The 27,943-nt window shown below is 35.2% G+C and overlaps 1 protein-coding gene across 5 annotated transcripts in view; it reads right to left on the bottom strand.

Annotated features, from left to right (window-relative positions):
- Nucleotides 1-6,096: 6,096 nt before the first annotated feature.
- wdr27 (WD repeat domain 27) overlaps nt 6,097-27,943 on the bottom strand; it is an 82,655-nt gene continuing 60,808 nt past the window's right edge. For 2 of the 5 annotated variants that reach the window (XM_087279646.1, XM_087279645.2), the window contains exon 25: nt 6,097-7,199. In XM_087279646.1, the coding sequence (XP_087135772.1) occupies nt 7,134-7,199 (66 nt within the window). In that variant the 3' untranslated portion in view covers nt 6,097-7,133. Of the gene's footprint in view, nt 7,200-10,440; nt 10,803-12,945; nt 13,212-27,943 lie in introns of those variants that run through there. The other 3 variants (XM_087279643.1, XM_087279642.1, XM_087279644.2) reach the window with 2 other exon arrangements.

Below are 27,943 nucleotides of genomic sequence, written 5' to 3'. Positions count from 1 at the left end.
GAGATCTTCAGAAACGCTTTATCAACATTCTGCTGTTTCTATTATCAATAAATTAACTACATTAACAATTAGACGGGCAGTTCTAATGTGAATAGTGTTGAAACAACAATTCAGCCAATTCAGCAATTTGTTTTCGACAGCTCATTTCACACATCACCAAAGAAAGCTTTCACCACCATCATATTGGTCCTCTTGGACCTGTAATGAATATATTTTACAAGAGGAACTCTGAAAGGCTCTTCACCAGAACGTATTAATCACATTTGTTATTTTGAGTTTTTTTTTTTTAACACAAAGCTTTAAAACTGACATAAATTAAATCATAAAAGTGATATATCACTTTAACATACCAAATTTGTTAATGAGTTGCTCCAGAAAAAAGCATATAGAAACTAAACAGTAGGGACCTAGAACAGCTCCCTGAGGAACACCATGACAGACCTGTCAGATTTCCGCTTGATTGCTTTCCAAGACCACTAAATGAGAACAATTCAAGAAGTAGGATTTAAACCAGTTAAGCACAGTGCCAGTGATACTAAGCCATTCCTACAGCCTATTTATCAAAATAGAATGCAGACTGTGTTAAACGCGGCAGTGCACTCTAGTAAGACCAAGATGGTAGAGGCTCAAGAGTCAGCTGAGACAAGCAGGTCACTCAATAACTAGAATGACAAACTATAAGATTTGAATTTGAAACATTTGAAAATGACTATATGTTTGAATTTGAAATTATAATCTTTTAATTATTAACTTTTTTTAACACATTAATTAATTCTTAACACACACCTAATAAATCCAGAGAATTTTAGAGTGGTCACTATTTTTTAATAAATAGAAACAAATACATAAATGAACAGGATAAAGTACTAGAAGCTCATTATCTTTTTTTTTTTCTTCAACAATTTATGTTAAACTATAAAACGTCATAATGTAAGCCATTTCAACATCAGTTCACACATCACCAAAGCAAGCTTTCAGCATCCTATCATAAACTTGGAAAAACTATGAACACATTTCCAAAAACAAGGATCTGGAAGTCTCTTATTCACCAGAACTTATTGACAGAACCAGGCAATCCTGAGGTGGTTTAAGCTCATCCACATCTAACATGACTCTGTTTAGCATTATAAGCATACAGCATCTTTGTTTAGGAAAAGCAGCCAAAGCCAATTAGAAGCGAGAAGCTGAGGCGTGATTGTTTTTCTTTCATTCAAAAGTGAAGCTCAAACATAAAACCACTACAAAACTGCCTCAGCTAGTGCTTGAAGTCATGTGGGGTGAAAATATTTTCCTGCGAAGACTCCAGACGAAAAAGTCTGAACTCATCCCTTTACATTTACAATTGCCAAGATTAAGCATCTACTCTACAAATTATTTAGTTTGATCTTGGAATTTCATATATAGAATGAAAATGTACAGTGTCTTGTCACTTTCAAATGAATTGTAAATTAACTTGTAAATTAATGCTATAGTGAGATTCGATGCACATTGTGTCATTTGTATGTCTGCCTATATGCTATATTATATATGATATGCTTATATTATGGCGAGGCAGTGGCGCAGTAGGTAGTGCTGTCACCTCACAGCAAGAAGGTTGCTGGGTCGCTGGTTCGAACCTCAGCTCAGTTGGCGCTTCTGTGTGGAGTTTGCATGTTCTCCCTGCCTTTGCGTGGGTTTCCTCCGGGTGCTCCGGTTTCCCCCACAGTCCAAAGACATGCGGTACAGGTGAATTGGGTAGACTAAATTGTCCATAGTGTATGAGTGTGTGTGTGAATGTTTCCCAGAGATGGGTTGCGGCTGGAAGGGCTTCCGCTGCGTAAAAACTTGCTGGATAAGTTAGCGGTTCATTCCGCTGTGGCGACCCTGGATTAATAAAGGGACTAAGCCGACAAGAAAATGAATGAATGCTTATATTATATGCTTTAGTTAAATAGTGTTACATATTTAAGCAATAATTTAAGCAATATGAGGGGTTTCCTTATTGAGAATACAGGTACAGTGTAAGTAAAAACAGATCCTGCAGTTGTTTTTTGAAGTATTGTTTCACGTTTTTATAAACTTAATTCTTCACAAACTGTAAAAATGTGTTAATTAACAGTTTCCTGCCACTTGCGATTCCAGGAGGTTTTCTGTTTATTTGCACGTTTGTATTGAATTATGGAATCTCGACCTCTGTTCTGATGACTTTTAATGTTAAAAATGTAACTTTGGAGTTTAAAGAGGCTCTTTTATGGGTTGTTGAGAATGACCTTCGTTGTAGTGTGTAACACAGCTCTAAGTGAAATATCCAGCTAAGGCTTAAGTTTGTCGTGTTTAAAACTATTGATTCATCTATAAAAGAGTTGATCCATAGTGCTTAAAATTAATCCTCTTGATAACGAGTCTTTAGCCGTGCTGCCGTGACGTCGATACAGAACTTAAGCCCCACCCATTTGTTGTGCAAGCAAACCCGGGAAAATTTAAAGCCCCGACCCCGCCCACAAACACTGTAGAAAAAAAAGAAGAACAACAACACTGTAGCAGATCCCGGTTAAATCATGTCACGAGGACGCTGTGCTCTGAGGTCTAAGGGGAAAGTTAGTGTTATTTTCCCTACCCAAAAATGAGACTGTGAAGAGTCAGTGGTTGAGGTTTATTTTAGCAAAAAATACCTCACGGGGTGGGGGGTTGAAATTATGGGAGTTTTCCGGGAGAAACAACAAAACTGGAGGGTGGCAGGAGATGGGTATGAAATAAGGGAGCCTATGGGGACTCGCGCTGAACGCAGTCGACCAATTACAACAGACTGAGTCATCAGACCAGTCAGTGCAGATTAGCATCGCGCTAAGGAGAGGTTTGGGAACAAATAAATCGCTGAACGAATCATATGGGAGTCGCAGGGATAGTTAGGTAAAAATAAATGCATATTATAAGACAATGAAAGTGTTTTTTTGACCTTGTATGCATATCAGTCTGTTGTTGAAGACCCCAAAACAAAAATATAACCATTTTAATGCATAATAGGGGCTCTTTAAATACTTTGTCATTCGTCCGGATATTTTGCCTGTTTGTATCAGCGTCGACACAAAACAATAGCAAAACTGGTAAAAAATGAACGCCTTTCCCTTCAAACACTAGCGCAGGTATATGTGGGACTGATCATGACTGAAAATGAGTGAACACTTTATATTCCCATATCACGTCTAAAGCCATGTTGAAAACGTGACTTATGCCGCTTTTTCAATTTAAATGTGTTTGTGAACTTGCAATCCTCTGCCGTTTGTTATTGCTATGACCACCAGCATCTGTTTACACATGCAGCGGTCAAGTTTCAAAATAGTACAGCTTTTGCCACTGTGCGGATTAATACTGAATGTGTGTCACTGTTTTTATTTATAGTTAAAAATAGAGCAATATGCTGGTGTTAAACAGCACTGTTTTGATGCACTCCTGCATTGGGCTCACACATACACTTTGACTACTTCAACAATGTTAATAAGCTGGGTTTGGCATTTCTCTCTGTCTTGCGCTGATCGCAGTCGATCAATTACATCAGACTGGACCATCAGACCAATCAGCGCAGAAATTGGCATCGCGCTAAGGAGGGGTTTGGGAACAAATAAATAGCTGAACGAATCATATGTGAGTCACTGGGATAATAAGGTAAATGTAAATGCATATTTGAAGACAACTAAAGTGGTTTTTGACCTTGCATGCATATCAACCTGTTGTTGGAGACCCCGAAAACCAAAATATGACCTTTTAAATAAATAATAGTTGATAAAGTTATTTTATTGACATTTTGGTCGTTTTTAAACAATATATTGTATAAGAAATAATACACAGCTATGACAAGTATTAGTTTTTGAATAAAAAACTAATGTAAAATGTTTTGTATAGTCCTTTAATGTACTATGGATTGATCAGCATGTGTCTGTTTTGTTGTGTGCATTATTAACAGTCAGGAGAGTCATAATAAAGTGCTGCCGCATACGTTTCTAAATTTAAATTAACCTTGCTTTTTCATTTTTTAATGAGTTGCCCAAAAGGAAGCATATAGATAATAAACAGTATGGGACCTAAGACAGCTCCCTGAGGAACACAATGGCAGACCTGTCCAATTTCATTGTTAAAAATGTAACTGAGCTTTTTTTTAGTAGTTTGAAACAATAAAATGTATAAGAAATAATACTTAGCTCTGGCGAATATTGGTCATTTAGAGTAAAACATCATTTTTAAAAAAATTCTGTGCACTTCAAACAAATGTAAAGATTTTTGTATAGTCCTTTATAAAGTAATATATTGTAAATAAAATACCGCTATTGAGCAATCAGCAAGTGTCTGTTTTAATCTGTGCAATATTAACCGCCAGTAAAGTTAATATAAAGCGCTGCAGCATGACTCAACTCTAGATCAGCCTCAGTGGGATGGGTCAATTTCTGAATGGGCAGAGATGAGAATGACCTCAGAGGAGTTACTGGTGTAGAAACACTGCCAGCAGTTGTAGTGAACACCACCCATCATTACAGGCTCCAGCATTCCCCTCTATCACTTATTGGAAGATCCTCTGGTGCCAGATGAACACCTGTGTTTTGGATAAACGTCATGTCTTTGATGATATTTAAACGCATTTATAGTTGTTTTAAACCTCAAACCCCATGTGCAAATAATTCAGGCCGCACCACTTGATGTACATAAATTACTCAATCTTTCAATTAAATGACAAAAATTACAACATTAATATGTTTTGATAAGCTGGCTGTTAAGTTTGACAGATCATTTGTTTTTAAATTCTATATATTTTTTATAAACGAAAAGTAAAGTCTAGGCTGTGTTTACACTAGTGCGTTTTTATTTTAAAAATAGTATTTCAGAATAAAAGCTTTGTTCATCCAGACTGACGTATTTTTAATATGTTTCAGAAAAACAATCTTCGTCCACACTATACAGCATTTGTGACCATTAGAGCTTAATGAGCATTTGCATATTTGGCCAGCATTTGTATTTACTGCCTACCGGTTGTGTAATAGCAAAGACTATAGAATACACAAGACATGTCACTCGTATAGTTTTGAATGGGGAAAAATGTAATGGTCAATATGGCGAATGAAGACCCCCCTCCTAATAATACAGGAGCCAATCATTGATCGCTATAGATTGATGTTTATCCGGGGAGAAGATCAGATCAGAGATGTTAAGACAGTTTGGCGGTCAACAAACGCACTGAAATCTCAGTGAATACTTGCTTTACAGACATAAGAATATATCCACATAAAGTATGAAATCTGTCCTTTTAAATAAACCAAGTACAATTGAAAATAAAAGTTTCTGGTTTTGTAATCTGTATGAAATGTATTTGAGGTAGAGTCTGTCCTGTCAAATGCACATCACATGACAGCAGTACTCAAACACCCCACAAACTAGTAAACAAAGAGTCGCTGTCATTTCTGGAGGAGATTCACCATCCAGAACAGGTTGTGAAATACTTCAGAAAAGCAGCGCGATCTGATGAAGCATTATCCAGAGGATGATAATGTGTAAAACGGCTATAAAGTAGGTTGGTTTCGTGATCTTGTTCCTTTCGAGTGCAAATGCGGATTAGCTCGGGTAACCTGAAAACACTCCGAATTTGTTTGATTCGGACATTTAGAAAGGAAACTTATGAGACGGTTGTTGTTTGATTTTATTGGTGATTCCAAGTATTTAATCGTAAGCTTGGCAAACAGATTTTGGAGTGTTTCCCCATTCAGACAGAATGCCCGAGCATACTGCTCAAGAGGCGTTTTAAAAATAGCCGCAGTGTAAAATGACTTGCCTTAAAGGGACTTTGGTAATAGTCACATGAGAGGGGCTTGACAAATCAAATCAGAGAATGATATGCAATAGCTCAGACCAGTTAGGGAGTCATTGTGGATAGTCCTTCCTCCACTTTCCAAAAGTCTGCATTTCAGTTTGCCTAAACTAAAACACCTTGTTAAAAAAAAAAAAAAAAAAAAAAATATTGAATTTTTTTAATAAAATCATTATCTGTTATGACTTTTTGTTATATTATTTTTTACAGTGTATTTTGACTCTTGATATCAGTACACTTCTTTAACCACCTGAACCAAGAGGCACTTTTTATCATGAATAAATGGATGTGTTTTATTGGACTCTAAAATCAGCCAGCCATTGTCAATGAAAAGAAAATTGTAAAAAATCACTTTGGTTAGTTATGACCAGAAAAATAAACTCATTTACAGCTAGAATGACTTGAGGGTAAGTTACACACAGGAATTTTTATGTGAATTTTTTTAAGTGACAATTTTTGGGTGAACTAACCCTTTAAATCTCTGTAAAACCCCCCAAAAAGGTTGTGCAATTAAATACTCAAACAGTGTGTCAAACACCAACAACTTTACCATGTTTAAAATAATCTTTCTTTTCCATCACGATGCTCAGTTTAAACTTCGGCAGTTTGTTTTGACCACTTCTGTGTGCTAAAATTTATTAAAGGGACAATTCAGCCAAAAATAATAAAGTGGTTCCAAACATTTATGAAACTCTTTCTTCTGTTGAACATAAAAGAAGATATTTGAATAAAGCTGAAAACCTGTAACCATTGACATCTATAGCAGGAATACAAATACTATGGAAATCAATGGTTACAGGTTTCCAATATTTTCCAAAGTAACTTCTTTTATGTTCTAGTGAAGGTACAAGATTGTGACAATTAAAGGTGGAGCGCAGGATTATAGATTTTTTAAGCTTTGGGTGAACTATCCCTTTAAGTTGCTGCCATGTGATTGGCTGATTAGATATTTGCATCCCAGGACTACCTAATAAAGTGGCCGGTAAGTGCATAATCATAATTTAAAAGTTGAAAATAAACCACAGACGGAATAATCTTGCATTTTGTGTATGTGCGTTGGTGCATGGGAAAGGAGTTTAAGTGGACTTCTCTCTGGGTGCGTCTTTGGCTTGACAGCTGAGGGTGTGAGCGTGTTGTCACATCTGTAGGTTGTCAGTGGCGGCTGAAATGGTGAAATCACAGATCCCGTCCATGATGTAGGTCTCAGAGGTGACAAGCCAGCAGAGCGATCTCAATGTGACTGATGTAAGACTTTCATTAGTCTGCAGCGTCGAGAACTGAGCCGTCGGAGCAGATCCCACACTTAGGGGAGAAGACATTCGGACGGATGAAACAAAGCCAGTTTTCCATCGAGTGTTCCAGTCAACAGCTGTGAACAAAACAACAAAAGAAGACTTCACTCGTGAAACATCCTGTCGCAGCGTCAATAAATTCACAATACAACTGTCTACTCTTTCTATGAAGGCTTGGAGGATTCAACTTAAGTCCTTGTTTGCAGTTATTACTTCCAAAAGTGAAGTTTCACATGATCAATTGTAATCGAATATCCCAAATATGAATATAAAATATACAAATATAAGCCGCAGACAAAACAGAAACATTACATTTCATAACAACACATCTGCCATCTTAATGATGGGGTAAAAGGCTTGATGGTTTTCATTTATTTATATTTGCCAATAAAAATGTTCTGAAACTTTTATGTCCCGTAACTTTGATTTGTGCTCTCCTGAAGGCAATTAGCCAATTTAGTTTTGAAAGCCTATTTAGTAGTTTGTTTACTGAAATCCAACCAGATTTGGGTTTTCCGTTGACTCTAAATATCTTTTTAGGTTTTGACAAATGAAAATCAGAAGAGAAGCCTCTTAAGTGTGTTGTGACACGAAGGGCAAGGGATTTAAGCAGCACATGTTGTCTGGAGGGTTATGAACTTGGGGTAACAGGAATGAGATCATCAGTTTGTCATAGGTGGAAATTGTCCAGCCAGGTTTTAAAGAGTGTCATGAAACCATTTTGGCAGTGGTTTGGAGCCGATTCTGAGCTGAGATTGTCACATACCTGCCTTTACAGACACAGTAAAGTCATTTGAAAGGCCATATGAAGATATCTTTTGGCTTACATTATCTGGCCTGTTGAAAAAATATTGTTAGTTTCAAACTTTTACAGTGTCATCCGCATTTGATTTGAGAGATATTTGAGTTATAGCATTTCAAACAGCATTGTTTTTGATAGTGCAGTACAACATTGAAATCCATGAAGCACAATATTTGTCCAATTAATGACAGCCTAGTTCATAACAGGGGTTTTCAATCTTTCGCACTTTAGGGCCCACTTCTTTCTCCGATCAATTTTTGAAGGCACACCTGTCTGAAATTTTCTCTAAAATCATTGTATGAAATGCTAATCAAAACCTTTATTTATTATGAATAACAACAACAATGATAATAATAATATAATAATATAATATATTAATATAAATATAATAATAATAATAATAAATAATTATATATGTTGTGCCTTCTATTAGCATTTTATAAAAATATATATTATTTTATTTAAATTTAATTATATATATATATATATATATATATATATATATATATATATATATATATATATATAAAATTATATATAATTATATATAAAACAAACAAAAAATACAGAATGACTGAATATGTACTATTAAATATCTACTATTCACAAATATACAGACAAATGTAAAATACAGTAAAACACCCTAAATCTGTTGAAAAGTGTCGATCTGATGGGGGTTAAGTTTGAAGCTGGATATTATTGGGAGATCACTGAAAGGAACAGTGAACAGAGCACGTCTAAAGCTCATATGCAAGTTTATTTTACATTCTGTGGCAGAAACACCATTGAGCCTCGCTATATCCTCCTGTGTGGACGCACATCCATTATAAAACTCTCACAGGACATTCATTTGGACAACTATGCAGATATATTAAATAGTTACACAATAACTATAAAAAATACACAAACAGACACTTTCACTTTTGTAGTTTGTGAATGAACCGACTTATGTGTACTAGTCGCAGACACGTTCATGAGGCTGTTTTTGTGCCGAGTTTGAAGGAATCAGTTAGAAAACAGGAGAAAGTGCATTACTTTGATCATTCTAATATAGCATATTAATGCTGAAATCCAAAAATTACAGTATAATATTCTCGCAGCCCACCTGCTGGATCGCTGAGGCCTACCAGTTGAGAATCCCTGATTTAGAACATGTTTGCATCCATGTTAAACTGACACTTCAAAAAGTAAACACAAGTACACGCAATTCTCAAAGAACTCAGCATATTACCCATGTTATTAAATGTTTAGCAAATAAATTAACATCAGAAAAATTCTGGGTATACTGAACTCTTTAAAGACTGAACTATTGACTGTTCCTCTATAAACATATATATAATTTTTCAAATGTCCAGCTTTACAATGAAGGTGGAAAAAATCAGATCTTCTACCTCAAATATAACAAATATTTAGAGCAACTCTAAGTATGAATAAAAAAAGATTACAATAAAATATTTTTGCACACCTATACTTGACTGAAATAAATGTACTATTTCAAGAAATTTGGCTTAAAATACCTCCTTTGTAATGTCTTGATTACACATGTTAGTTTTTGCTTTATGTTTAAATGAATTTGTGTTCAGGTAATAGAATGAATTAAGTGCAAACAACTGTATAGCTACTTTAATGGTTTGAGGAAACCAACTGCAGCAAATCACACTGTAAAACCCAAAAAGTTAAGGTGACTCGAACCATTTGAGAAAACTGATTGCAACAAACCATTTAAGTTCAAAAACGAATCCTAATGAGCACTGTGAACTTAATCTATTTGAGTAAACAAAGCAATTTGAGCACAGTAAAACCTAATAAATGACGAGAACTTAAACCAACTGAGTACTGTAAAACCCAATAAGTTAAGGCAACTCAAACCGTTTGAGGAAACCGATGGTACTGTGAACTTACTCCATTTAAGTTAAAGTAATAGGGTATTAATAATTAAGTCATTACCTTCAGCAGGGAGTTCAAAACTCTTTTCAAATGAGCAGAATTAACTTTCAGTCACATTTGAGTTAACTAGACTCATTTCATTTGATAAAGTTGACTGTTGGGTTTTACAGTATTAAATTGACAAATTTTATTCAATTGAGTTTAATCAACTTAAACCATTTGCTACAATCGATTTCCTAAAACCATTTGAGTAGCTACAGTTGTTTGACCTAAATCGTTTAAGTTAATTGAACTCAAACATTTTAAGTTCAGTTATTAAATTTGTTTAAGTAACTAATATTCTATACATGTTTGACAATATAAACACATTTAATATAAGTACATATGATTTAATATATATACATTTACAGTACTTAAACCATTTAGTTTCAAAGCTTAAATGGTTTGCCGCAATCGGTTTCCTCAAACAGTTTAAGTTAACTTATCAGATTTAGCAGTGAATATATTTTAGGACTGCATTCATAAGAGTATAAGTATTACAATTCAAAATAACAGACTTCCAAGTGGCTTTTAAATGTTTTTTGGCTCTCATTTGTCCTGTTGAAAAAAAATCAATTAAACAAACTAAATGATATATAAAAACATTCAAATGTGAATCTAAAAAGATCCACAAAAATATGATTGTTTATTTAGGAAGACAGTTTAATATTCCAATAATAAAAAATAAAAAAAAACTTGGATGAGATGCACACGTCTTGTGTGGAAGAAAAAGTGGAAAGAAGAACTTTCCATCATAATATCAACATAAAAAATAATGAGTTATTATAGGGAAGAACTCTCCATCTCATCGTCATCCTCTTCTCATTGAGCATTTCATTCTTTAGTCTAAATGGCTTTACAAGCAACTTGACAATAAATCAGAATTCAAAATATGCTCCTTTCTGACGCAGGTTTCATAACCTGATTTAGTGCAGGGCTCACTGGCTGAAGGCTGAGGAAGGAAGAAAAACAAATCAAGAGTTCAAAAAGAAATCTGACGGATACATAACTTGCAGACATGTTTACATGTTTGTTTTTAGCTCATGGGGGATCATTTTATATTTTTAGAAAAGCCTCTTTAGGTTATAAAGCTTTTAGTCAGGATATGCTTGCAGTGACCCAAGAAATCTAGGATTGGACTGCCAGATACAATAAGAACAATAAATAAACAATATAAAAAGTGAAGTATATATTAATGAATATAAAGTTAAATTAATACACAAGAGAGGAATAAAACACTATGACATTTCAAAAGAATCCTCTCCATCCATTTTTAAAGAAACATGTCACCTTTTACAACTCCTAAGAGTTAAACAGTTGAGTTTTATCATATTTTAATCCAGTCAGCTGATCTGCAGGTCTGGCAGGAGTACTTTTATCTTACTTAGCTTATCATAGATCATTAAATCAGATTAGGCCAATAGCATATCAAAAAAATCGTTTTTTGAAAAAAGTTTTGATCATTTTCCTATTTAAACTTGACTCTTCTGTAGTAAAATTTTGTACTAAAACTGAAAGAAAATGAAAGGTTGCTATTTTATAGGTCGATAAGCAAGTAACTTTATTGCCATACCACGGCTGCAGAAGGCACAAACATATGAAATTATTGAAACGTTTTGGTAATTTTTGAGTAAGATGCTAATGTTCTAATCCGATTCAATGGTTTATGATAAGCTATAAGTGTTAAAAGGAGAAATGCAAAAAAGTTTATTTTCCAAAAAACTAGCGTGTTCCATTAAAAAAATATATTATTTTCATTAAAATCCCATTTAAATCCCAGATTACCCTGAAATCAGAGAAAATCCTCCTTTAAGGAACCATGATGATGCGATTTTAAAGACTCAATTGCTCAATTTAATTGCTCAGTCGCTCTAAAGCTGTCCTCCAAAAAGTTATTAGAAATATGGGAACACATAAAATGACAAAAACCTTTTTGTGCCAAATAACGGCCTGGTGTAACAGTCTGAACTGCTCTAAATGATCTGCATTGAGGAATACAACTGGCTGGTGCCAGCATACAGATGGGTGTCTCCAAAAAAAAAAAAAAAAAAAGACTAGACTTTCAGAGGGAAAAGCTGAGAGCAGAGACAAAGCAAACTGACAGTGCCACTGACACTGCCCAAAGCCACAAGACTTATACAAGCCGGAAAATATGCCATCCCGCTGAGCCCCAACTCTTATTTTACAATGATATTAGCTTCCCACTAAGCAAAACTGGGTGAGAGAATATATTTAGTAAGCTTGACCACTCACTGCTTCTGTACAATTTACAACTGTAAATCAAGCTGGTTTTAATCTATGCCTCCAACGTCAGGCCCACAGACTGAGCCTCACATGCATTTGGCACACAAAATAGAAAATGCTTCAGGAGTTTTAAGGTCATCGTCTGATTGGATGAATTCTGCAGAACTTCTGTGAAACATGTGTGCCTTAGAGCAGTAATAGAGCAATAACACACCCTGTACTCCAGCCTATATAATTGATTATTACATTGATTGATACAGCCTATACAGATCATTTGCTAATTACCTAAAGTATTACCTAAAGTGTTTTTAAGTCAGTGCCCCAACCACATTGTGCCCTTTCATCAAAATTTGAAAATGATGTAGCTTGATTGTTAGACCATTACATATTACAATAGCAATAAACATGGTTTTTAAAGTTGCAAAAAAAAAAAAAAAAACACCCTGGCATTTATATAGTAAGCAAAGAAAATATCCAAATAGTTTTCCAAAGCCTCTGTCAAATGCATAAATGTAAATAAGTAACCCTGGACCATAAAACCACTAATCTTATGTTTTACTAATTTTGGCACAGTAAAACCCAACAAATGAAGAGAACTCAAACCAACTGAGTACTGTAAAACCCAATTAGTTAAGGTAACTCAAACCGGTTGAGAAAACTGATTGCTACAAACCATTTGAGTTTAAAAAAAACTAATTTATATGAGTACTGTGAACTTACTTTATTTAAGTTGAAGTAATGAGGTATTTAATTTTATTTAATTTTTGAATTTACTACACTCATTTCATTTGATAAAGTTGACTGTTGGGTTTTACAGTGTATGTATGTCTATGTAGAAATTTAAATTCAAAGATTTGTGACTTTTTATTACTACTATTTAGTACCATCGGTCTGTAGTTACAGCTCAAAGGCTGATTTTCCAGACTCTTTCAAATTGAACCTAAACAAAGGCCGCTTAAAGTGAGATCAACATCTTCACATGAATCCTTTATTTAAAGGGTTAGTTCACCCTGTTTCAATCCCTTGAGACCTTTGTTCATCTTCAGAACACATAAGGTATTTTTATGTGAAATCCAAAATCTCTCTGATCCTCCAATAGTCCTGTGAGATTTAAAGTCTAGAAAATGAACAAAAAACATTGTCAAAACATTCCATGTGACTTCAGTGGTTCAACTGTAACCATACAAACTTTAAAAACCAAACTTTAACGAGCTAGGTGCAAAAAATCTGATCATTTACTATGGACAATACAAGGCTGCTGATTCCAATGGCAATATATATCATACCGCCAGTTGTAAGTGCTCACTCGGACCTGACTCAGAAGAGAAGATATACATTAGGTGATAAAATTGTATTTGCAGATTTTTTTTTTTTTTTTGCTGTAGATCGCTGGAGAACACTCCATGTCATCTAACTAAACTATATCCCAACTGGACTTTGAACATCTCAGATCCATTTCTGTCTATGGAGGACGAGGGAGCTCTCAAATTGCATTTGAAATATTTTAATTTGCATTGTGAAAAATAGACAAAGCTCTCAGGAGATTAAAATTACATAAGCATAAGTAATTAATAACATAACAATTTATTTTATTTTTTGCAAGGAAACTAACCGTTTAAGCTTAACTTTATAAATCTTGCATCCAGATTCTCACTGATTGTTGTTGTTTTTTAAATTTTTTTTGTTGTTGTTTGGATTTCTTTGTATGTAGTTCCATTTTGTGTACTCCTTGCATACTCTAATAAAAAGATTCTCATAGATTTTTGCCTGTTCTGGCGATTTTCTAAAACAGTCATTTGTGTGGATATATTATGAAGGCTCTACACAGGATATATATATATATATATATATATATATATATATATATATATATATATATATATATATATATATATATATATATATATTTATACTAAACAAAAACATAAATTAAACAAACAAACAAAAAATATAAATGTTCCTCCTTTTTGGTTAATCTATTCAAAAGTGACTATTATAATCATACTGAGTACAAAGTATAGCAAATGTATATTAAAGAGAGTAGCAATTTAGAACTGTGAAACTGGAACTGCATTGTCCATACAAAAAATATTCATTAACTTCTTCTTCTGTTAAATCCACCTCTTTCACTCATCAACAGATGAAAGGACTCCATATGTTTTCCAATACATTTTAGTACTCAAGTTATCTTTTCTAATGGCAGGCTTGACAACATCTGTCTTATCCATTGAACAGTGTTTGGTCTTTGCATCTTTGTCCACAGCAAAGCAACACATCTTTTGGCAACCAGAGGTCTAAAAATACTTGTTCGCTTCTACTATAATTTGAGTTCTCTATGTATAAGCCCAGCAAAAAAAAAACAAAAAAAAAAAACATTTGTTGATCTGATTGTTGCTAACTCTTCTAAAGACTAGAAAACCAGTGCGATATCACAGAAGCCATGTGCAAAAGTCACCGAAGGGTCACACCTCTGCACTAACTTCCACAGCAGCGTCTCAGACTTGGCTTTTGTGTATCGTCTGCCTGAACGGAAAGTTTCTCTCAGTCTCTCCAGAGCCTGTTAGGTGGTCAAGTTTTTGAGCATTTCGAAAGGAAGGAATCAAAGCCAACTTAATGGGATTAAACTTTAAAAATTATACATAGTAGTTGTGCTGTTTGGATGCCAAAGGCGTGAGTCACACACTGATATCTTCATGTGCGCAAACCACTGTTTTTATGACTTCATTTCTCTTACCTTTCTTTATCTGCCAGAAGTGACTCATCCTTAAGTGTATAAATAACACAAAAAGCCAGTGTTTTAAAGAGGAACTTCACTTGAATGATTGAATTAAATATGATACAGTGACTACTTGGAACTTCTGTAACGCACTTGAAACTTCTGTAAGTGGTTGAATAACAAGAAAAAGTAGGTTATGGAGAGCGTCTGCAATGCGTTCGCTCGTGTTATTGTGTGAATAATATATGTTGATATAATATGTTGAATGTAAATATAAAGGGCTACTTTTTGAAATCACGTTGCTTAACATTACAGCGGTGAGTGGGACAGAAAATCGAATTAGCAGAGAAAAAACCTAGTGCTGGGAGAATCTGACACCTGAAATGCATTAAAACAGGGGAATGTCCTGGAATGAGGATGACTTTGGCAGAGATCAGCAAAGCATTACAGAGAGCATCTGCAGTGCAAAATGGGCTGAAAACCTCGTTATGAATGATATAACGGGCCCAGTTAAACTATATTCCCATGGGTTTACTTCTCACCAAAAGTTAATAAGATAGAGAATCAATGAAAGTTTAATACAGCCTAAAATGTTTGTTTTATCCTGTGCATTAGAGTTTAATAGCTCATGGGTGAGAACGTTCTCAAAAAATTCCTCATTTCCATACTCAATAGATTAAAGATGCCTTATTTTTTGTTAAATAAAAATAATAATAATAATTACCTGCCAGCACAAATAACCTATTTAGTTGTGGTTTTCTTTAAAGGAAAGGTCCTAGCGGTCTGGCTATGTACAAGTATGTTTATGTGGATCCTTTATTTACAGAATTCACCCAAACATTCTGTTATTAATTATTCACCTCAAAGTTCCTCATTCCCATACTCAATGGATTAAAGACACCTTTTTTTGGCAAATTAGAAATTTTTTGATATAGTTTTCAAGGTTTAGCGTTTTCATTTTTTAATATTTGGTTGCCATTCTTGGCGCATATTAAATCACTAAAACTTGAAGCAGTTACTGTAGACTGAAAGGTTGCCCATCTTGCAATTTTAGGGCTCCAATTTAACATGCTAGGTGCAAAGTCTAAAGTGCAGGGCGCCAAAGCATTAGGGCGTCAGAATCCACTTTTGCTATTTTGAGGATGAAAAAATACGCTCTGTGCCCTGGTGCATGGTCTAACAGGGTTGTGCTTATTCTCTTAAGGAGTTACATGTGTGTGTTTTGAGCATAACGTGCTTTAAACCAATCAGAGTCTCATCTCCCATTCCCTTTAAGAGTCAGTTGTGTCGCGCCATGGTGCATTTGCTTTTTACATGATGAACTTTTTAAGTGGAAAACCTAAATGCTTCAGTAGTGAGAAAACAGTTAAACAGACCATCTGCAGTGTGAGGATAAAGAACGAGCCTCCTCCATTTGGCCTCTTTATTTCTCTTTAGTTTTCTTTTACTTTTTATTCCTTTACTTTCGTGGATAAGAAACAGTGTTGTACACCCTCCACTGAAGACATTCAGAAGCCTACATATTTAATTTAGTTTGTTAAGCACAAAGAATTGTTTCAAAACTATTTCTAAATTCAGTTCTATATTCCAGCAAACGAATAAATTAATAATAATAAGGAAGTTATATCCAAACACATGTTCTAGTCTTATGCCTCATGTAGTGATGCATACATCTCCAAAACCCCACAGGTGAACTAATGTAACCTTGTTTTTATTAAAACAAATATAAATATGCATATAATAAACGATACTGCTAATAATATATTAACAACATTGTAAAAATGCAAATTGTCTTGAATGAACTGAAAAGACCACCAAACACATCTTGCACCTTATTGCGCCGGGTGAATGATAGGGCCCTGACTCTGTACCTTCTAGATGTGTACTAGTGCTGATATAGCAAAAGCATACAACCCTTTCTTGACGTAAAACCACAATTTTAAAGAACATAACACCCCCAGCCTATTCTCTGTTAAATGTTTTTTTTCTTTTTTCATTTATTATCATTATTTATTTTACTTAATACACCTTGCTTTAATTTGTGAAATCAATGCACATCATATATTGTTTACACACATTATACACTGTTTGTTGCACAATATGTGGGTTATAGTGTGGTTTATTTAGATTTTTTTAATCAATTTTGTACTCTTTTATATATTTTATTTCTATTTGTATTGTTATTTTCTCTTTTACTAATGTTTGTTTAACTGTCACAAAAATCTAATAAATAAATCTTATTAAAAAAGTTATACACAACAAAAAATGCTGTAATACGTACCCACATAAACTATGTTCACCCAAATGTTGAAATTTTATTTTCACAAAAGTTGTTTAAAAGAGTAATAATAGACGCTTTACTTGAATTTAATATGTTTTATGTAAAATTGCTTTATGAATGTGCAGTTTATCATTTGGTAAACTGATTCATACAAAAAGATTTAATTTGCCATGGCTTAATACACTGTCTGAAACAAAGATACGAAAGCTGTCACTGGATTCTGTACCTTTTAAAAGGTATACTTTTGTAATTTTTGGGTTCTAAAATGTCTACTTTAGGCACTAATAAATACCAACAACTCACATGTGGCATTTTAGGGCTCATAGCTTGAATTTTAGGGGATTTATGTTTGACACTAATCAGTCACCAAATTATAAAAATGTTTATTTTTTTATTATTTGTAATCATTTATCATATAATATCAACTTTATAAAGTAATTCCTAATTGTAGGATGATGAATAAGATGAAAGATGTTGTTTTTGAAAGAGTTTATCTCAAAATCTTATACAATATGGCTTCTATAACACTGGATCTCTCAAAACTTAGGACCAAACCGGAGCCAGGAGATAGAGCTACAGCTGTTTATGTAATAAAATGTGGCCTCTGCCTAAGGATATAACTCTTTCTCGTCACACATAGCTTCCAAAATTCATGTGCTGCAACTTAAAGACAAAAACCGCTGAATGTGCAAAAATAATATACAGTGGCTTCAGAAAGTATTTGGACACTTAAGTCATAAAAATGTCTGAATGCCATTGTATTATATAACATGAGATCAAAGCAAGTGGCATCTGCAACCATCTGAAACCTTGGCATGGTTTCAAAGCCCCCCCCCCCCCCCCCCAAAATGTTAATAATAAAAAGCCAAGTTGTAAAAAATGCATACTTTTGCACAATTGCACACTTCACTGTTTCTATAAGTAAAATCAATGCATGTATGAATGAGTGAATATATTCTGTGTATTAAAATTGTTCACTGTGAGTGAATGGACTTTTGAATTGAGCTTTTAAATTGTGCAGATCTTTTATGATGCAGTTTAATCCATTTTTAAGCTTGAAAGTTTCAGTTTCCATTCATTCCCATCACCATGAAAAATTGTTGTCAAGATGTCTATTTTTGTGCTCTGTAGACGGAAAAAAGTTTTTATTTTAAACCCAAGGGTGACAGAATCCTGGGTGACATTTCTTTAAGTGATAAATTTGGAGTTGTGGCTGGAGACTTCTTGCAGAAGACACTTAATTTTCACCTCAAGAAGAGACAGGCGGCTTTTGAACATCTGCTGTGTGTGCTTGAGAGAACAACCAAAGCAAAACAAGCCATTTATGGTCCACACAATGATCTAATCAGCCACTGTTGTCAACTGCCACAGCCAAGATCTTAGTCTTCAACCGACATACAGACTCATAAGCAACAAATCTGCTACAAAGTTGACCTCCTTTGTTTAGAGAGCTGTAGATACATCCTACACCAACTCTATGGATAATAAATTCTCAAACAGAACTACCAAAAGCACTGCTTCAAGAGCATTTTACAAATCATGGACCAGATTCACAAACCTTTGATGTTTAAAACTAGCTGTGAGGTTTATTAAATATAAGGAGCATAAGTAATTGTTATGAAAAGGTCTGGACAGAGTTACTTTTGAAGCTGACCTTATTACTTACGCAGGTCACAAAAGCCACTATTAAAAATACAGTAAAGACAACATTATTTTGATTTAAAAAATAACTATAATACTTACATACTTCAAATGACATATTGGAAATCATTCAATATGTTTTGCTTCTTAATCAATCAATCAATCAATCAATCAATCAATCAATCAATCAATCAATCAATCAATCAATCAATCAATCAATCAATCAATCAATCAATTAATCAAAACAAGTAGTTTTTTGTAGAATTTTTTATACATTATTTTCCAGGATTGTTCACTGAAAAAGAACCGCATTTATTTGAGATATTTGGTCTATACAATCATTCATTCATTTATTTTCTTTTTGGTTTATTATTCGGCTTATTATTAATCTGGCCTTCGGCCTTTAGTAATCTGGGGTCGCCACAGTGGAATCAACCGCCAACTTATCCAGCAAATGTTTTATGCAGCGAATGCCCTTCCAGTTGCAACCCATCTCTGGGAAACATCCATTCACACTCATACACTACGGACAATTTAGCCTACCCAATTCACCTGTACCGCATGTCTTTGGACAGTGGGGGAAACCGGAGCACCGAGAGGAAACCCACGCAAACGCAGGGAGAACATGCAAACTCCACACAGAAACTCCAACTGACCCAGCCGAGGCTCGAACCAGCAACCTTCTTTCTGTGCGGCGACTGCATTACCTACTGCGCCACCGCGTCCCCGGTCTATACAATCACTTTCATCAACTTAAAGAGATAGCCTCCACACCATCTCCAAAAAAAAGTATTTTGAAAGAGAATTTCTAAAGAATGCTTGAAACCGGTTTCACAAACTAATTTCGAGAGGACCATGTAATGAGAGGACCATGTAATATGTTTGATCGCGGCTGGCCTCTCATCCGTAATCAGCAATAATAATCAGATTGATCCAAGCCTACAATAAATAGACCATATTTCACTCAACTACCTTATCTTTGTTTTGAAAGAATCCCCCTTCCCACCCCATCTCCTCCTTTTCCTCCTTTTACCAGGGGCAGCTATTTTATGGTATATTTGTGTAATTTAATGTCAGTTATTTTATGGTAAATTTGTGTAATTTAACGTTTGTTATTTTATGGTAAATTGTATTAATTTAATGTCTGTTTTTTTATGGTAAATTTCTGTAACTTAACAGGCGTTATTTTACTTTTTTGTTTTAAAAAATGTAGGGTTACACTCAATTCACTCATGTTTCCCAACACAAATTGATAAATTTAATTGTTTTTACACATGTAAGAGCGGTTTACTTATAAACTAATTTCGAGAGGATCACATGCATTGATTGATCATGGCTGGTCCCACATCAGCTCCACATAATGCGTAAATCAGATGAACACTAACTCACTACAAAAAACAAACAAACAGTTTTTTCACTAACTTTGTCTTAAAGAATCCCCCCTTCCACCCCTACTCCTCCCCCTTCTCCTAATAGGGTGGCACGGCGGCCTTCTGGTTGGCATTGTTGCCTCACAGCAAGAACACCACTGGTTCGAGCCCATACCGGGTCTTACTGCCATACGGCGTTTCTGTGCGGAGTTTGCACTAATCCAAAGTGGCATAATAAGTCAAACTCTTAGCCAGCTATATTTCAGCTATTTCTAAAAGGTCCACAAGCAGGGGAGTTTTCGAGACCTATCTGAGCTCAAACTTCACTCTCGCCCCTCAAATGAGAGGGAGCCCCGGCTCGAGGATATTCTGAGCTCAGGGTTCTCTTCTGGGACAGCATGCCAAACACACTTTATTATCAATCATCGGCTAAGTGTGAACTCTTGAAGTGGATTGAATATAAAGCAATCAAGTTGTCCCCAAAAAATCTCAAGAGCCACATTGTTTCAGCTCATTTTTTTTTGTCTGAACAAGCAGCAAAAAATATTTTTTGAGTGTTGCTATACAAAAGTAGCAATTCCATAGTGATGCCTAACTTTTTAAAAGCATTTTTTTCTTTTTTTTTTAACTATTACTAGTTGATGGACCCCTTTTGAAGACCTCGACCTATTAAAATGCTAACTTCCGTGGCAAGCTCTTCAATCTAACATTCAATATTCCGGCTTAAAACCCTTCACACAACCAAAGGGACATCCTTCCAGAAGACATGCTGTGGTGTTGAGCACCTTTAATGCAGAGCAGGTGCATGACATTCTCTTTTGTCAGGGTTAATCTATAACCATGACACCAGAGTCTGTGCTTCAGTGTTCAGTGTGGAAGGGTTTTTCAAGGCCATCTCTATGAAATATGATCCTGCATCTGTTTCTGGCTTCAGACAAGTAATTCTGTCAAAAGCTCACGCTGATCAGTTAAAGTGCTACATCCTGACCTCCCAACACACTCCAACGTATAAACAGATGCTTCAGTGGATCACTCAGAGCATGCGCTGTCAAAGCCTGTAACTCAGTTTTATATTTTCTATGCGCTAACATGAAACTGAGATAAATCACGCTGGGATTTTAGAAAAACGACATGCGGCTTTGTAAAAGACTCGCAGTTGTATTTACAATACAGACTCCCCAGAAAGACGTGATTGGTGTGACCAATTAATGTCATCAATGCAACCGCAATGTTTGTAAATCATTCTGGGGGGTTTCCAATAGTCTTTCCATGACCCTCTGTGCCTGATGTGTGGTCACACGTTGATGGACGGGCAACAAAGGTTCTCCTTTTTCACGGAGACAAATTTTGACCCAGATTTGGGCTTTATTTTCTGTTCTCATTATCTTTCTCGGACTCATCCGTCTATAATCCTTCAGATTTAATGAGTTTTGCAGGATGATACGCCTTGGGAAATGGTGCAACTGCTTTTAAATCATTCACAATAAATCCTCACATACATCTCATTCAAAACCTTCAAGAGGCCATGTATAAATATGATCTGTTTTTCTTGTTTGCTGGGTAACGTCAGAAAAAATAACTCAATGCCTTAAGCCTTTTGGAATTCCTTCCATAAAAACCACAGTCAAGTGTTTGCATTGACCCTTTTAAGACAGCAAAAGAAATTGACCTAGAATTTAACACTGAAGTAAATAAACGGTAGGCAGCCCAGTGAATTACTTTTTTTATCCAGCGTTTTAGACTCCACTAACTATCATCATAAGGACAAAAATATTTCAATCAAAATACCTTCTTGTCTTTTGTTCTTCCTTTCTGATTCATATAATACACACACACACACACACACACACACACACACACACACACACACACACATATATATATATATCATTTTATTCATAGTCTTGGTTCACTTAGCATTCAAATTGTTATTCTTATCACTGAAGATAAAATTTATTTATTTGTAAAAATACAAATAAAAATAATACAAATTTGCAAATGAGCTACCTATATGATATATTTAGTCACAGAATGTTTTTTTATTAGATGGTAACTTGCAAAGAACTGAAAAATGTATGTGTAGAATGTGTAGAGTAATTAAAATATATTCTATTTGCCTACAATTTATCTCTACTAGAGATGATAACAGAAAACAATAAGTTCAAACTTTGGTTTTATGTTATACTATTTGGAAAATAAAAATATTAGACAAATGATTATTGTTTCGCTACAGAAAGAGTTAATGACAAAGAATATCTTGGATCAAACAATTACAAAACATGTTAACGAAAGAATATGTAAAAAGGAGTAATCTAGAAATTGGCACCAAATTATGAATGTATTCTGAATATGCGGCGAGTGGCTGCTTGGAGTATGATGTAAATTTTGGGTTTGTGTTAATTTAAGAAAATTTGTGAATGGTTTAAGGAATATAAAGTACAGTATGTAAGGATAAAGATTCAATAAGTCGTAATGAAATGATTGGATTTCAACCCAGGCTCATTCTGAAAACGTACCTCTACATACGTTTCTGGAGAGCGCTAAATACATTCAGGAGGTAAGTGTTCCACCAATATTCTCCAGAGGCTGCTTTGTACACTTTTGGAGGTATCAAATTTCTATCGCGGGTGTTATTCGTGTCTGCTCTTCTTATGTAAATCCAACAGAGGTCGCTGTCCACTGACTGACCGTTCGACTGACTATATGATTACTTAAACTTAAAAACAAAAGAACAAAAAAAAAAAAAAAAAAGCATCACACACACAATTGAAGAACTGCTGTATTTCTGATGTTCTGAATGAAGTAAAACTATGTATGCTTTAGCGTTATGTCTATTTTATGTTTGCATCTTGTGACATCATTTCCAGTTTTTGTGATGTGATTGGTACATGTCACATTCATATTTTATACATAATTATTCTAAACTAAACAAAAAATTATCTCTCAAAGATTCCCCATGTTGCTTATTTCTCAAAGATTCCCCATATTAAATCGTAAACAGAGAATAGCACAGACGAGCACACACTTTTCCATTCTGATAAGGAATGCTCTGTGGACAACAAATAGTTGAGTTATGGCGTAGAGGTACTGGCACCACAAGTATTGCTGGGGATCCAAAAGGTGTCAGTCTGAGTGCGAGACACTTTAAAATGTCAGGACATGAACAGAGGAAGAGCTGAAGTCATACAAAATGATGAAGATGTACTAAAGCACGGGTCAGAAGGTCAAGATGGAAGACAGCTGAGGAGAAGATGTGTTATTTTAAAGCCTGGAACAAATAGCTCTATTTAGGCATTCAGATAAATAGTTTATATGAAAAAAAAAACCATAGCTTTTTTCCCCAAGCTAAAGCAAAGTTCAGGCTTTCAAACTCCAAAAAGAACAGAACGGTGCTTTAAAAACACAAAAAGTACCGATGTCATTTATAATAATACAGTTAAGTTTCAAAAACACTTGACATCCACAGTTCACTGTTTTATATTCTTAATTACAAGTATTTATTCATGTATTTAAATAAAATATTAAGGAGCACAGCAGACATGGTGGCTCAGTGGGTAGCACTGTCGCCTCACAGCAAGGTTTCAAGTTCGAGTCCGAGCTGGGTCAGTTGGCATTTTAGTGTGGAGCTTGCATGTTCTCCCTGTGATTACGTGGGTTTCCTCCGAGTGCTCCTGTTTCCCCCACAGTCCAAGGACATACAGTTTAAGTGAACTGAATAAACTAAATTGTCCGTAGTGTACGTATGTAGTGTGTATGGAGGTTTCCCAGTATTGGGTTGCAGCTGGAAGGGCATCCGATGTGTAAAACATAGGCTGGAAAAGTTGGCGGTTCATACAGCTGTGGCAAAAAAGGGACTAAGCAGAAGGAAAATTAATGAATGAATTAAGCAGCACAATTCTATGCTGAAATGCCAGAAATAAATTGCATTAAATTTAAATGGAAAACAATTATTTTAAATTGTAATAATGTTTTACATTTCTAATTTTAAGTCTTTTAAAAACTAAAAACTTTAAATAGTAGTGCTAAGAGCAACAATTCACAAAGCAAAAATAGCAGCATTCAGTTTTAAAATGTCAAAACTCTTGGTCAAAAAGTAAACGGTTACAGAATTTTCCTTTTGTTTTGAGTGAACTGTGCTTTTAAGCAGCACTTCAAATATATATGAACGTGACTGCATTTATCTAATATAAAACTGTGACAGCACAAGAAAAACTGTTTTCTTTCGGAAAAAAGCATGTGTAATGCGTAAAAATAGTGTAATGTACTACACCTATGCTTGTGTTGCCAAGACAGCTGTAAAAATACTGATTTCATAGTACATTCATGAAAAGAATCATGGCAGCAATTTGTTTTGTTTGCTTATTTATGACATATTCCAGTTCCATTTGCTTTCAGATGCCACTTGCTTATGTCGATATTAAAATCGATGATTATACTGAACAGAATACATTGCCACATCCATATCACCCTGCAGCCCAAGAGCGGTTACTCAGTAAAGCTAAGCAGGCTGAGCCTGGTCAGAACCTGGATGGGAGGTCACATGGGAAAACTGGGACAAAAATTCAGCCCTGGCACTGTAGCCACACCGACACAGCCCCAACCACGGACAAGCACATTCTCTACTTATATTGATGTACAGATGGCGAAATAGTATAAGCAATACCAAATGCAATAGATATTCAAACATTTAATCTATGTGACCGGAACAACAACAACCAAATTTATAAAAACTAAATAAAAAATAACTTATGAAAAATAATAATGTAAATCTTGTAGGGTCCGTGTGCTGTCTGTTTATGCTGTTTGTCTGCTATTACTTATGATAGAAGTAACCTGTGAATGTATCACACATACAAACAAACGGTCCATCTCTGACAATTAGCTTGTGTTGCACTTACTGTTTGTTTAACATTTTTGTCAGATTTTGATTATGTCCCCGTAACCTCTGATAGGGTCGGCCCCTCGAAACCAGCCGGCCGTCGCTGATTGAGCAAATGCTTAACATTTACTATTATAATAATTATTACTACTATCATCAACAGCATAATATTCCCATCTTGCAGGAGATAAAAGCTGCCTGCATGTAAAAACAATACATATAAAAAAAATAATATTAAACTGACCGGCCCACATTTACAAAATGGTCTGGCCCTTCTGGCATTTGCCAGAATTGCCAGATGGCCAATCCGCCCCTGCTGTTGGAAGTGGATTCAGAGGGACAGGAGAATGAGTCAGTGTGAGTCCTAGTATTGTGAAGGGGACACTGATTGGTCAGTGAGCACTGTCTCTAGGATGTGACGTTAAACCGAGGTCCTGACTCTGGTCATTAAAAATCCCATGTCAATCTCAAAAGCACTAGGGGTGTAACACCGGTGTCCTGGCCAAATTCCTTCCATCAGCCCTTATTCATCATGGCCTCCTAATCATCCCTGTCCACCGAATTGGCTCTATCACTGTCTCTCCACTCCACCAATGGCCAGCGTTTGGCGAGCGCATTGGCGCTGTTATTCTGTGGCTGCTGAAACATAATCTAAGTGGATGCTGCACACTGGTGGTGGAGTGGAAAGACCCCTCTCATGATTGTGATTATATTACATTACACTCTAATTGTTCATCAAATGCCCCTATAATAAAATCTAAATATTGCTAATTTATTTGATCTGACTGTTTAATTTACTATTCACTATTATTTATGACATACTCCAGTTTTATTTGCTTTTAGACGCCACTTGCTTTTGTCAATATTAAAATCAATTAATTGAATACATTCTAATTGTTCATCAAATGTCCCCAAAATACAATACAGATTATTATACAATATAAGTCCCCAAAATACAAAATATTGATAACCCATTTTAGGGGCGGCGCGATGGCTCAGTGGTTAGCACTGTCGCCTCACAGCAAACCTGGCTGGATCAGTTGGCATTTCTGTGTGGAGTCTGCATGTTCTCGCCGGGTTTGTGTGGGATTCCTCCGGTTTCCCCCACATGTCCAAAGACATGAGCTGGGTGAATTGGGTAAGATAAATTGTCCGTAGTGTATGTGTGTGAATGAGTGTGTATGGATGTTGCAGCTGAAAGGGCATCCGCTGTGTAAAACATGTGCTGTATAAGTTGGCGGTTCATCCCACTGTGCCGACCCCTGATTAATAAAGGGACTAAGCTGAAAAGAAAATGAATAAAAGAATGGTAATGATCTGACTGTTTAATTTAATAATATTTGCATGCCAAAGTCCTGAGGTTTTAACAGAACAGAAAGCACAAAGTCTTTGAGAAAGTCATTCGCTCAAGGGTCAAGAAAAGGCAAGACTTCAGACAGCTTCTTCTCTTCTGCTGACATACTAACCAGATGAAGACTGCGCATCTAGGAAGATCTCTGTCCTGATCGCATCTCCCTCTCAGAGACACGAGCATACGCTGAGCTCACTTTACAAATCCCACACATTTGCAATGCATGAATCACACTTTCCCTCGCAAAAGCCTCCTGAAGCCCTAACCCAAAGAATACATTTTACAGCCCCGTAAATTACCATTCACTCCTCTCTACGTTCCACTGTCCAAGGTTACAGCACGTTCGTATCTACTGCTAATCAAAAACGCTTATCGTAAGGTTGCTGGTTTGTAAAAAATTTTTTAAAACGTAGTCAACCAAAGATTAAAAGCCCTGTCTTTATTTACTCACACTAAAGCTGTCTCTTTTTTCCACATTTTTATGAATGAAGAGTGTTCATTCATTCATTATACTTCAGCTGTCTTTTTCAGGTCACCACAGCGGAATGAACCAACTATTCCAGCATATGTTTTACGCAGTGAATGCCCTTCCGCAAGTCAATATTGGGAAACACCCACCCACACACACACACACACACACACACACACACACACACACACACACACACACACACACACACACACACACACACACACACACACACACACACACACACAGAGAAATCAGTTTATTCAATTTACCTTAAGCACATGTTTTTGGTCTGTGAGAGAAACCAGAGCATCCAAAAAAAAAAAAAACCTTCAAGACAGGGAAAACATGCAAACTTCATGTTTACTGTGACAATCTGCATTATACAGATTTGTAGATATATATGTTTAGATATTTGTAATTACTTTTTTAAAGACTGAATTCCACAATTCTGTCTGCTTTTTCAGAATATGAAGACCACAAATTATTGATTCACAACCCTTCATACAACCAGAATAGAAATATACAGTTGAAGTCAAAACAATTACCTCTCCTGTGATTTTTTTTCGTTTTCAAAAATCTCTTAAATGATGTTTAAAAGAGCAAGGAATTTTTCAGTATTTTCTATAATGTTTTTTTTTCTCTGGAGAAAGTCTTTATTTGTTTTATTTCCACTAGAATATAAGCAGATTTAAAAATAAAAAACCACAATTACTAGTCACAGTTATTAGTCCCTTAAGCAATGTTCTTTTTTAATTGTCTATAGAACAAACCATTGTTATACAATTACTTACCTAATTACCCTAACCTGCCTAATTAACTTAGTTAAGCCTTTAAACAGCACTTTAACCTCCTAAATTTTAAAGGTCTATGCTGGCCCAATACCTCATAATACCATCATTTTCTTGTTTCCTATGATTACTGACATGTGCTGGAACTACCAAAATTATTTACAGAAGCCTAGACCCCACAGAACCTAAAAGGTACACTTTTCAATTTTAATTTACAAAAATAAAAAAATAAAAACTTGGGTAGGCGGAATCCAGGCAGAAACCCCAAAATAGCGCTTGACTTTAAGAGGTTAAGCTGAATACTAGTATCTTGAAAAATATGTAGTAAAATATTATGTACTGTCATCATGG

Source organism: Danio rerio, chromosome 13 (assembly GCF_052040795.2).
Source record: "Danio rerio strain M-AB ecotype USA chromosome 13, GRCz13ab, whole genome shotgun sequence".
In the NCBI taxonomy this organism is placed as follows: Eukaryota; Metazoa; Chordata; class Actinopteri; order Cypriniformes; family Danionidae; genus Danio; species Danio rerio.
The sequence above is the reverse complement of the archived record's forward strand: the minus strand, read 5'-3'. Positions and strand labels throughout refer to the sequence as shown.